The sequence below is a fragment of the Oncorhynchus gorbuscha genome, linkage group LG19, assembly GCF_021184085.1.
Source record: "Oncorhynchus gorbuscha isolate QuinsamMale2020 ecotype Even-year linkage group LG19, OgorEven_v1.0, whole genome shotgun sequence".
In the NCBI taxonomy this organism is placed as follows: Eukaryota; Metazoa; Chordata; class Actinopteri; order Salmoniformes; family Salmonidae; genus Oncorhynchus; species Oncorhynchus gorbuscha.
Genome location: NC_060191.1, coordinates 30,891,886 through 30,904,040, shown reverse-complemented (window position 1 = coordinate 30,904,040; position 12,155 = coordinate 30,891,886). Strand labels below are relative to the sequence as shown.

Here is a 12,155-nt window from a genome sequence, read left to right as displayed (position 1 = left end):
GCCAGGTGCCTGATAACTGCATATTCTACACAGCTACAACACTGACCGCTGAAGCGCTTAGGGGGCTGGGACCAGCTCTGCGCCAACAATCAACGATAGGCTGGGTGAGTATAAACCACGCCCAGTCTCTACTCTGACAGGCCGGCTCGGAAGCAGGAACTATTTCTGTCAGAGTATATTTATAATATCTTTGTCAAGAACAAGTCAGTTCTCTGTTTTGCCCTGCGAGGTGGGACAGAGAGTCCGTATATACGAAAATTGCATTTACCACTTATTGCTTAGCTAATAAAAAATACATAGTATACAATCGGTGACTCAATGTCATGCTTATCCTGATACCAGATTGGAATTGACTCGACCCTAACAGAAGGCAGAACCTCAGTTAAATTAGCCAATAATAATCTTCAGTCAAGTTAGCCTAAAGGTCGGCAGATGGCGATATTGGGGTACGCATGCAGCCAGCTATATATCCCTGGTTCGTACATTAAACATTCTCCATTCAGGCTGCATACTGTTTGTGAAACACCATTTTCCACCACCATGCTAGAGAGGCTAATGGTAGGTAGGTAGGTAGGTCGGCTAGCTATAGCAACTTAGTTTAATGCACTGACTAAATCGCTCTGGATAAAAAACAGCTGCTACATGACAAATGTAAATGTAAAAATTAACACTTGCAAAGCACTGGGTATTTTTTTTGAATGAGCTCCAGCACTAAACAAGACTCAATTTTGTCGGTCCGTACTGGACCAAATCGCTGAGCACGATACGCAACATCTGGGTCGAGCATTCCTATCCATTAGCCAAGCATGATGGTGGAAAGTGAAGTTTCATAAAGAAAGTACATTATATTTCCCCAATTTTTTTCCTTCCTTCTCACCATTAAATCGAGTTAAGGAGGAAATCGACACCTTCGTAGCCTGAATAGAGAATGTTTTACGTATGAACCGGTCCACAGGGGATACAAGTGTATAGCTGGCTGCATGCAGTTAATTTGGATGGTAAGATGAAACGGCTCAATATCGCTATCTGCCGGCCTTTGGACTACAATCAAGTCAAGTGGGAACTTTTTATACGGAACTAAACATCACGGAACGGAACGTTGTTCACGGAATGGTTTCAGTGCTGCACAATAATGGCATCTGTGAAAAAGGCGCATGTGGAGAACTCAGCTGTGGTATTAGGTAAGCTTTAATAGTTTTTCTTATAATTTTTCAAAAGAAGTATAGGCAGCTAGCTAGATGATTAACCTTGTATCGTTGGTCTCTCCCAGACTCAATAGACTGGACTCAAGCCTGGTAGCTAGGCTAGCTATAGCATTGGCACTCTAGCATGATCAGAATCTTTGGCTGTACGTTAAGTATCTAAACAGTTACATTAAACCCTGTGGAGTCTTAAGTAGGCAGATCAACGTACTAGCTAGCTATGGTACTTGCTTTTAGTCGTCTTCGCTCTGCATTTGAAATATCAAATGGCACTAGCGTTCGCTTTACACGCGAAAGGTCCCCGTTTTGGGGGGACTCCCGAGTGGCGCAGCGGTCTAAGGCATTGCATCTCATTGCTTGATTCGTCACTACAGACACCCTGGTTCGAATCCAGGCTGTATCACAACCGGCCGTGATTGGGAGTCCCATAGGTTGGCCCAGCGTCTTCCTGGTTTGGCCGGTGTAGGCCGCCATTGTAAATAAGAATTTGTTCTTAACTGACTTGCCTAGTTAATGAAGTGAAATAATAAACCAAAACCTAAAAAGTAGCTAGCCTATGTGACGTAACTTGGCTAGTTTAGGGAGCTAACTTAGATAATTGGTTAGTAAGCTGTCTGTGTAAGCTAAACATTTGATCGAATCAATACTTAATGCCCAGCCTTAGATTGTAGCTAGTGTTTATAGAGAAGCATGAACAATGCAAACATTAGGTGTCTGCTGGGTTAAGCTAGATCTGAAATGGCAAAGCTGAATTGTTTTGAATTTGCAACCTATTCAAGCCTAGCTATTATTTGTATAAGTCAATATGATAAATGCCTTATTTTCACACATCAGAAGAGGATTCTGAGCCCCAGGAGGACCACAGTGCTGAGAATGATGATTCTGACAGAGGGAGCGATGGCGGAGGGTCAGAGGATGGAGGGAGCGATGGAGAGGGGTCAGAGGATGGAGGAAGTGATGATGGAGAAGAGGATGGAGAGAGTGATGGGGAGCAGGCTATGTATGGAGGGAGCGAAGGAGAGAAAGAAGAGGGTGAAGGCAACAGAGAAGCAGATGATGTAGACACCAACCCCAATGCTGGATGGGCGGAGGCCATGGCCAAGATTCTGCAGAAGAAAACGCCAGCGAGTAAACCCAGCATCCTGCTGAAGAACAAAGAGCTGGACAAGATGAAGGAGAAGGAGAAGAAGGAGAGTCTGGAGAGGAAGAAACAGGTACTGTTTATTTTCATGTCTGTACATGTTTCTGTGTATGTACCTGTATGTCAATTTCTCACTTTAATGAACACAGGTATTAAACTGGTTATTGAAATCAGATGATAGCCTGATAACAGAAATATCCTTAGACCAGTTCACCTGGCGTTAAATTGCACCCATGGCATTTATTCAGTACAGCTTGCCTGTATGTACGTGCTTAATAACTTTTTTTTCCTGGCTGCCAGACTGATAAGAAGCGAGCTTGGGAGATGATGTGTCGAGAGAAACCAGACGTTGTAAAAGACCGAGAGAATGAGAGGAACCTGCAGAGAGTTGCTACCAGGTACAAACACACGTGTGCCGCTTACAAACCTACAGTGCCTTCAGAAAGTATTCACACCACGTGACTTTTTCCAAATGTTGTCGTGTTAAAGCCTGATTTTAAAATGGATTCAATTTCGATTTTTGGTCACTGGCCTACACACAATACCCCATAATGTCAAAGTGGAATTATGTTGTTTTTTTGTTTTGTTTTTTACAAATGAATGAAAAGCTGAAATGTCTTGAATCAATAAGTACAGTGCATTCGGAAAGTATTCAGACACCTTGACTTTTCCCACATTTTGTTACTTTCCAGCCTTATTCTAAAATTGATTTAATCGTTTTTACACCCCTCAATCTACACACAACACCCCATAATGACAGCAAAAAAAAAAAAAATTTTTACAAAAGTATTAAAAGTAAAACACATACCTTATTTACATAAGTATTCAGTACTTTGTTGATGCAATTACAGCCTTGAGTCTTCTTGGGTATGATGCTACAAGCTTAGCCATGCCTATATTTGGGGAGTTTCTCCCATTCTTCTCTGCAGATCCTCTTTAGCTCTTTAGATGAGGAACGTTGCTGCACAGATATTTTGAAGTCACTCCAGAGATGTTCGATCGGGTTCAAGCCCGGTCTGGCTGGGCCACTTAAGGACATTCAGAGAGACATGTCCCAAAGCCACTCCTGCATTGTCTTGGCTGTGTGCTTAGGGTCGTTGTCCTGTTGGAAGATGAACCTTCACCTTAGTCAGAGGTCCTGAGCACTCTGGTGCAGGTTTTCATCAAGGATCTCTCTGTACTTTGCTCCCTTCATATTTCTCTCAATCCTGACTAGTCTCCCAGTCCCTGCTGCTGAAAAACATCCCCACACATGATGCTGCCCCCACCATGCTTCACTGTAGGGATGGTGCCAGGTTTTCTCCAGACATGACAATTGGCATTCAGGCCAAAGTGTTGAATCTTGTTTTCATCAGACCAGTGAATCTTGTTTCTCATGGTCTGAGAGTCCTTTAGGCGTTCCAAGTGGGCTATCATGTGCCTTTTGACTGAGAAATGGTTTTCTGTCTGGCCAGTCTACCATAAAGGCCTGATTGGTGGAGTGCTGCAGAGATGGTTGTCCTTCTGGAAGGTTCTCTCATCTCTACAGAGGAAGTCTAGAGCTCTGCCAGAGTGACCACCGGGTTCTTGGTCACCTTCCTGACCAAGGCCCTTCTCCAATTGCTCGGTTTGGCCTGGCGGCCAGCTCTAGGAAGAGTCTTGGTTATTCCAAACTTATTCCATTTAAGAATGATGGAGGCCACTGTTTTTGGACCTTGAATGCTACAGAAATGTTTTGGTACCCTTCCCCAGATTTGTGCCTCAACATAATCTTGTCTCGGAGCTCCACAGACAATTCCTTTGACCTCCTGGCTTGGTTTTTGCTCTGACATGCACTGTCAGAATCATGTCTAATTAATTGAATTTACCATAGGCGGACTCCAATCAATTTGTAGAAACATCTCAAAGGTGATCAATGGAAACAGGATGCACCTGAGCTCAATTTCTAGTCTCATAGCAATGGGTCTGAATACTTAAGTAAATAAGGTGTTTGTGTTTTTGCTTTGTCATTATGGGGTGTTGTGTGTAGATTGAGGGATTTGAATTTTATACATTTTTGAGTAAGGCTGTAACATAACATGGAAAAGGTCTAGGGGTCTGAATACTTTCTGAATGTACTGTATTCAACCCCATTGTTGTAAGGAGTCGCATGATAACTTTCATGGGCTCACCAAGTCACAACAAAGATACAGGAGTCCTTCCTAACTCAGTTGCCAGAGAGGAAGGAAACCTCTCAGGGATTTCTCTTTAAAATTGTGACTTTAAAATGGTTAGTTTAATGGCTGTGATAGTAGAAAACTGAGGATGGATCAACAATTTTGTAGCTACTCCACAATACTAACCTAATTGACAGAGTGAAAAGGAAGCCTGTACAGTATACAACTATTCCTGAACATGCACCCTGTTTGCAACAACACATGAAAGTAATACTGCAAAAAATGTGGCAAAGCAATTCACTTTTTGTCCTGAATACAACATGTTTATGTTTGGGCCAATCCAATACAACACATTACTGAGTACCATGCACCATATTTTCAAGCATAGTGGTGGCTGCAACATGTTATGGGTAAGCCTGTAATCGTTAAGGGCTGGGGGATTTTTTCAGGATGAGTAACTAAACAAGAATGGAGCCAAGCACAGGCAAAATCCTTTCCACCAGACACTTGGAGATTAATTCACCTTTCAACAGGACAATAATCTGACCAAATATACACTGGAGTTGCTTACCAAGAAGACAGTGAATGTTCCTGAATGGCCGAGTTAGTTTCACCTTAAATCTCCTTGAAGATCTATGTCAAGACCTGGAAATGGTTGTCTAGCAATGATCAACAACCGACTTGACAGAGCTTGATGAATTTTGAAAAGTATAATGGCCAAATGTTGTACAATTCAGGTGTGCAAAGCTCTTAGAGACTTACCCAGAAAGACTCACAGCTGTAATTGCTGCCGATGGTGATTCTAACATGTATTGATTTAGTAGTGTGAATGCTTATGTAAATTGGTTATTTTGCATTTATGATTTTGTGCTAAATATAAGCGCCACAAAATATTACAATTAATCTTACAGTGAATTGCCTTTAAATTTTACCAGAATGTCAGTGTGATATGTGTACCTCTCCTCTCCACAGGGGGGTAGTACAGCTGTTCAACGCTGTGAGGAAGCACCAGAAAACGGTGGATGAGAAGGTGAAGGAGGCGGGCGGCTCGGAGAGGAAGAAGGCCAAGCTCCTCTCCTCTGTCTCCAAGAAAGACTTCATCAACGTGCTTCGTGGCACAGAGGGTGGCAGCGAGGTTGTCACCAAGACAGAGAGACAGGTGGTGAGTTTCATCCCTGATACCTCTCCCACTGATGTGTTGTTTTCCCAGAGTTGGTCTTAAGGCAGGTGCTAAATTCACCCAACTAAAGATTTATTGCAGCTAAAGTGTGAATTGCAGCCAGTTGTAGTTGTGCTGAATATAATAGTTATAATTCCATTCTCCCGGATGCCAGTCGCTGTGCACCAATGTACCTCACTCACATGGCTCTCTCAGCTATATAATTTCTTATTAGTCGGGTACTTCTCACAGGCCTAGCAGCTCCGAAGTAGCCTACAAGTGAAGACAGACATACTTCTTATCGAATTCTGATGCGCACTTTGAAGATGTTAGAAGAACTGTCCACATTTGCTTTTCCTCAGCCAACAAGACAAGTAAACAAACGGCAATATCACTTGTCTATGTCAATGTTCTATACCCCATAGTAGGAAAGTTAACCTAATCTATTGGTTAGCTTGTCGTTCTGTGCGAGAGAAAAAACATTTGAATCAGACTCTGGGGCAGTTGTGGGGCGATGGATCCCAAATTCATACAACCACTACACAATTTTTTAAATATTTTTTTTAAAGCAATAGATCAAGTTTAGCTTAATTTAGATTAGTTTTTTTTTACATTATAAGCATTGCACACACGGCAATAGGCTACGTGCAAATGTTCCAATATGCAGTGGTCGAAAAAGTACCTAATTGTCATACTTCAGTCATACTTGAGTAAAAGTAAGGATGCCTTCATAAAAAAGTAAAAGTGAATGTCACCCAGTAAAATAATACTTGAGTAAAAGTCTTAGTGTTTTGTTTTAAATGTACTTGCATATCAAAAATAAAAGTGAAACTATGAATCATTTCAAATTCCTTATATTAAACAAACAGCACAATTTTCTTGTTTTTTTTAAATTGACGGATAGCCAGGGGCACACTCCAACCCTCACATAATTTACAAACTAAGCATTTGTGTTTAGTGAGTCTGCCAGATCTGAGGCGGTAGGGATGGCCAGGCATATTTTCTTGATAAGTGTGTGAATTGGATAATTTTTCTGTCCTGCTAAAGCATTCAAAAAGTACTTTTCGGTGTCAGGGAAAATGAATGGAGTAAAAAGTACATTATTTTCTTTAGGTATTGTAATGAAGTAAAAGTTGTCAAATACCCAAGAAAACTACTTAAGTAGTACATTAAAGTAGAGGTCGACCGATTACGATTTTTCAACTCTGATACCAATTTATTGGAGGACCCAAAAAAGCCGATACCGATTAATCTGTAAATATTTTTATTTTTTTGTAATAATGGCAATTACAACAATACTGAATGAACACTTATTTTAACTTAATATAATACATCAATAAAATCTATTTAGTCTCAAATAAATAATGAAACATGTTCAATTTGGTTTAAATAATGCAAAAACAGTGTTGGAGAAGAAAGTAAAAGTGCAATATGTGCCATGTAAAAAAGCTTACGTTTAAGTTCATGGTAGAAATAGTTTTAGTTACTTAGCTCCGTGGTCCTGGAATTCTCTCCTGAACATTTTAAAACACTTGATCGATGTATATAATCATAGAAGAATGTAATTGTTTTTAGGCCAGCTGTTTTTGGTCAAGATGTTTGTGTTTTTAATGTAATATGTAATTGTTGTGCTGTATGTGTGTTTATAGTTTTGTTTAATGTTCTGGTAGTTGTTTTGTCTGAAACGTTGTTCCCCCTGCTGCTATTGGACCAGGTCTCTCTTGGAAAAGAGATGTTATCTCAATGAGAAAAAACCTGTAAATAAAGGTAAAATAAAAAATGTCAGAATTATGTACAATTCTGGCAAATTAGTTTGCAACGAGCCACTCTGCCCAAATTGTTGCATATACCCTGACTCTGCGTGCAAGGAATGCAAGAGAAGTGACACAATTTCCCTAGTTAATATTGCCTGCTAACATGGATTTATTTTAACTAAATATGCAGGTTTAAAAATATATATACTTCGGTGTATTGATTTTAAGAAAGGCAAAAGATGTTTATGGTTAGGCACATTCGTGCAACGATAATCTACTTTTGTTAAATCATCACCAGTTTGGCGAAGTAGGCTGTGATTCGATGATAAATTAACAGGCACTGCATTGATTTTATATGCAACGCAGGACAGGCTAATTAACCTAGTAATATCATCAACTATGTGTAGTTAACTAGTGATTATGTGAAGATTGATTGTTTTTTCTAAGATGAGTTTAATGCTAGCTAGCAACTTACCTTGGCTTACTGCACTCGCGTAACAGATGGTCTGCCTGCCACGCAGTTGACTCATGGAATGCAATGTAATCGGCGTCCACAAATGCGATTGTTATAAAAACTTTAAATCAGCCCTAATTAATCGGCCAACCTCAAATATAGAGAGAAAATTGCTGCTGTCATACTAACAGCAGCACCATAGGGACAGTCTGACATACTAACAGGGCCTCTGAGCTTCAGGGTTAGAGGATCAGTGTTATAGCTGGGCTGGCACTGGAGATTGAAGGGTTTAGATTGGGGATTTTCAGACGCCCAAACCCAGGATATTTTTCTGGTGATTGACATGGGATTTTAACATTAATAAATGCGTCTTGTATAGGGCAGGTCTGTAATAATTTCCACCATAACCACTTATTAAATGTAATAATTTAATAAATATTCTCTGTAGTGGCCTGTTGTGAAGTGTAGTTTCCCTTGATGTCCACATGGTGGCACTGTTGGCTGTGGGATGTTGTGAAACTTTCTTGGAGACTATTGTTATGAGACTGAGGAGTTGGGAGTTATAGTGGTGGTCTATTCTATAAGAAACGGATCATGTATGGGTAATAAGTACCATCTTTGTAAAAAGCTGATATATTTTGTTTGTGTATAGACTGGCTGGGAGGCAGAAGAGAAGCCAGCCTGGAGCGTGCTGAGAGACGACTTTATGATGGGAGCCTCCATGAAGGACTGGGACAAGGAGAGCGACGAGGAGGGGGGCGAGCAGGAGGCACCAGAGGGTGTGGAGGACGACAACAGCGAGTCGGACTGAGCAGACTGGCCCATCTAAGTGTGTATATGACTGAGCACACCCAGGAGTGTGTGTGTACACAAGACCGTGCCTTTTGAGTCCACTGTGAGGAATGGAGCTGAAGGGTCCTGCATCGCTGAGATCGGCTCAACCCAGCCTCCCTCTCCTCTTCCCCCAGAGGCAGCTCTACCAGGCCCAAAAACCCCTCTTTGAATTTTCTATATGGAACAAGGAGCTGAAGAAAGACTGCGGTCCAGGTCCTGTTCTGGCCCACAATGCTTTGGGTCAGGATACCTAGTTTGTGTAATGCTGGTGCTCTCTGGCTTGTCAAGGTCCCACGGAACATTTTTCCATCTGAACTCTGCTGTGTATATAGACCCTTTTCCCCCCTAACAGTTGCATGTTCCTCAATAAAAAGCCAGTTGATAAACATTTCCCTTTCCAGTTTTGTGTTTTAATTGTTTTTTGGTGAACTGAGTTATAGCACTAGTTTAACTAAAGACTTATTGATGTCTTTATACACTGTGTACAAAACATTATGCACACCTGCTATTTCCATGAGACTGACCAGGTGAATCCAGGTGAAAGCTATGATCCTTATTGATGTCACTTGTTAATTCCCCTTCAATGTGTAGCTGATGGGGAGGAGAGCGGTTAAAGAAAGATTTTTAAGAATTGAGACATGGATTGTGTATGTGTTCCATTCAGGGAGTGAATGGGCAAGACACATAAGATTTAAGAACTGCACCTCAACAGTCACGCTCAACAGTTTCCTGTGTGTATCAAGAATGGTCCACCACCCAAAGGACATCCAGACAACTTGACACAACTGTGTTAAGCATTGGAGTCAACATGGACCAGCATCACCATGGAACTCTTTCGGCACCTTGTGGAGGCTGCTCTGAGGTCGGGGTGGGTGCAAATCAATATTAGGAAGTTGTTCTTAATGTTTTGTACACTGTTTATCTAGTTTATTTCATACATTTTTAGATATTTATTTTATGCAGTGGTTGAAAAAGTACCCAATTGTCATACTTGAGTAAAAGTGGAGATGCCTTTCAATAGAAAGTTATTCAAGTGAAAGTCAGCCTGTAAAATACTACTTGAGTAAAAGTATTTGGTTTTAAATATACTTAAGTATAAATAATTTCAAATTCCTTATGTTAAGCAAAGCGGACAGCACCATTTTCTTGTTTTTAAAATGTGTTGCAAGGGTCACATTATTTACAAAAGATGAATTTGTGTTTAGTGAGTCTCTTGATAAGTGCATGAATTTGACAATTTTCCTGTCCTACGCATTCAAAATGTTACTAGTACTTTTGGTTGTCAGGGAATGTGTGGAGTAAAAAAGTAAAACATTATTTTAGGAATGTAGTAAAGTACCAGTCAAAAATATAAATAGTGAACTACAGATACTCCAAAACACTACTTTAATAGAAAAAAGTATTTTTTATTTAAGCACTTGACACCACTGGTTTTTATGTGGTATGGTTGTAGTGATCATATGACAAACAAAAGATGTAGTAGACATGCTCCCTGACTGTCAGAGAATGTGAGATGCCCTACTGATGACCCCTCGGAGAGGAAATGTGTGTGTGTGCCAGAGAGCATAGAACAGCTGGTGACATTGAGATGCTGTCCCACTACATAAACCTCTCATTTTGTGGCGCCCACCCCGTTTTACACACTGCTTGCCTGCGTGTGTCTACTGGACGGTTGCCAATGTGACAGCCCTCACATCGGAGTGAACCTGAGCGCCAAGTTGATGTGGCGACTGCCCAGTGGCAGTTCTGCCTACTCCTCTTTTCTCTTTCTCTCCCTTTCGCTTTTTTCACACAAAAAAATATTCCTGTCTGACCCTTGCCACACTCACACAAGTAGTGGAAATATTTGCAAAGAGCCCTTATCGCCGCAAGGAGAATGCCGCCACGTCTCAGCCGACCTGTCTCCACCGCTTAGAGCGCCCATTCGTCATGGCAACACTGTGACCTGCCACTATGGAATGCCAGGGCTCTCCTGGCTTTGTTGACACACTGCTAGAGAACCAGCCTGCTATGTCACCTCATCCTCTTCAGTCTATATGGTATTGTCCTCTATCCCTCTTTATTAGGTCCAGCTGTCCCTTTGCTGCTCTGACCTGGGCCATGTTCATTAAGCACAAAGTGGAAGAAAATGTAGGTAATTAGCGAGGTACTACCTGAATGTGCCCAATAAGACACTTGTTTTCTGTCATTTTGTCAGTGTGCCCAAATGAACACGACCCAATGGTTTTCCTGAGCCGGTGTACAGGGATTGTAGAGATGGAGTTACTAATACAGGTTCACTGGGTGTAAAATAATGATATAGGGATATCTACAGGTGCAGAAGGAGATTAAACATGACAGGGTCACTCACTACATAAGTTTAGAGGGCTTTAAAGTAATAATGGTGTTCTGTCTGTGTTACTGTACCGTATACTCTGACCGGTCATGGTGTGTTCAACACAGTGAGCAGGTGTCGGAGAGGACATGCAGGAACTGCCTTCCCTGTGTGAGATATCTACCTCTATTCCCAATGCATCTCACACACACACTCACACCTCTTGTTGGCCTAAGATGTCTGTGTGGGTATTGATTTAGTGACAACATCTGGTTTACACCAGTAAGTCCGGGCTCTGAGAGAGTTTCTGAGAGCCTGTCATTGCTGATGAATTGCAGGCTTTGGTTTGGGTGGAGTGGGGTCGGAGGTGTGGGGGCAGGGTGAGAGAGAGGGAGGTTTTAGCAGAGACAGGAAAAAAAGACTTGGCAAAGGATGAAAACAGTGGGGTTTTCTTGGGAGCGTAAATGTAAATCAACCTGGCGCATTATGACTGTGAGAGTGAGAATCCAAGAAAATAGAAACAGAGTGGATACGGGAATGTCCATGGCTGACATGGTGCAGTCCCCCTAAAACAGGTGCAGGGATGACAAGAGAGCTGTAGTGTACCACTCCCTAACAAAGACCCAGGGAAGAACCATTCTAAACATCCCCCATTTAAGAGCTGGATAAAGGGTTTTAAAAATAATGGGCATAACAAATTACTTGTAGTGGTGATGTTGTTTTTATTGAAGTTATTCAAATCTTACGGGAAGCAGTATTCTTGCCAACTTCTGTCGTGTTATTGAGGAGGATTGCGAAAAGAGCATGCATACCCGGAACCCACAAATCAAATCAGCCTTTATCACGTATTTATCCCGTTCATATAATTTCTCAGGAAGCTCAATTTTATGTTATTGTAAAGTTCTTGTAAGTTTTCATCTGCAAGACGTTTCTTTAGAACCATCCCAGCTCGAATCTGAAATATTTATTGTCTACTTTATCCATTGCAAAATGCGGTACCAAAATAAGTGTATGTTTTTACAACGGACTTGTGGATATGGTTATTGAGCTAGTGGACGCCAAATTATCCATCTGGCGTTAGGACCCCGTGGTTGCGCGCAGGGACATTGCCCGCTGCATTGTCCGGATGGGCACACTAAACACTCATTACAATAAATCGTCT

At 41.4% G+C, this 12,155-nt stretch overlaps 1 protein-coding gene across 1 annotated transcript; it reads left to right on the top strand.

The window, feature by feature from the left end:
- Nucleotides 1-1,047: 1,047 nt before the first annotated feature.
- rrp15 (ribosomal RNA processing 15 homolog) lies at nucleotides 1,048-9,067 on the top strand. The gene is made up of 5 exons (XM_046315027.1): nucleotides 1,048-1,181; nucleotides 2,037-2,416; nucleotides 2,644-2,741; nucleotides 5,451-5,640; nucleotides 8,498-9,067. Exons 1-5 carry the CDS (start codon nucleotides 1,133-1,135, stop codon nucleotides 8,654-8,656), a joined length of 876 nt encoding a protein of 291 aa, XP_046170983.1. The 5' UTR covers nucleotides 1,048-1,132; the 3' UTR covers nucleotides 8,657-9,067.
- Nucleotides 9,068-12,155: the final 3,088 nt, after the last annotated feature.

Bases quoted from the DNA above. Each gene is read 5' to 3' on its own strand.
- rrp15 (XM_046315027.1), top strand. From the start codon at position 1,133: ATGGCATCTGTGAAAAAGGCGCATGTGGAGAACTCAGCTGTGGTATTA. The intron at 1,182-2,036 runs GTAAGCTTTAAT...TTCACACATCAG, and splicing joins GAACTCAGCTGTGGTATTAG to AAGAGGATTCTGAGCCCCAG. The intron at 2,417-2,643 runs GTACTGTTTATT...CCTGGCTGCCAG, and splicing joins GTCTGGAGAGGAAGAAACAG to ACTGATAAGAAGCGAGCTTG.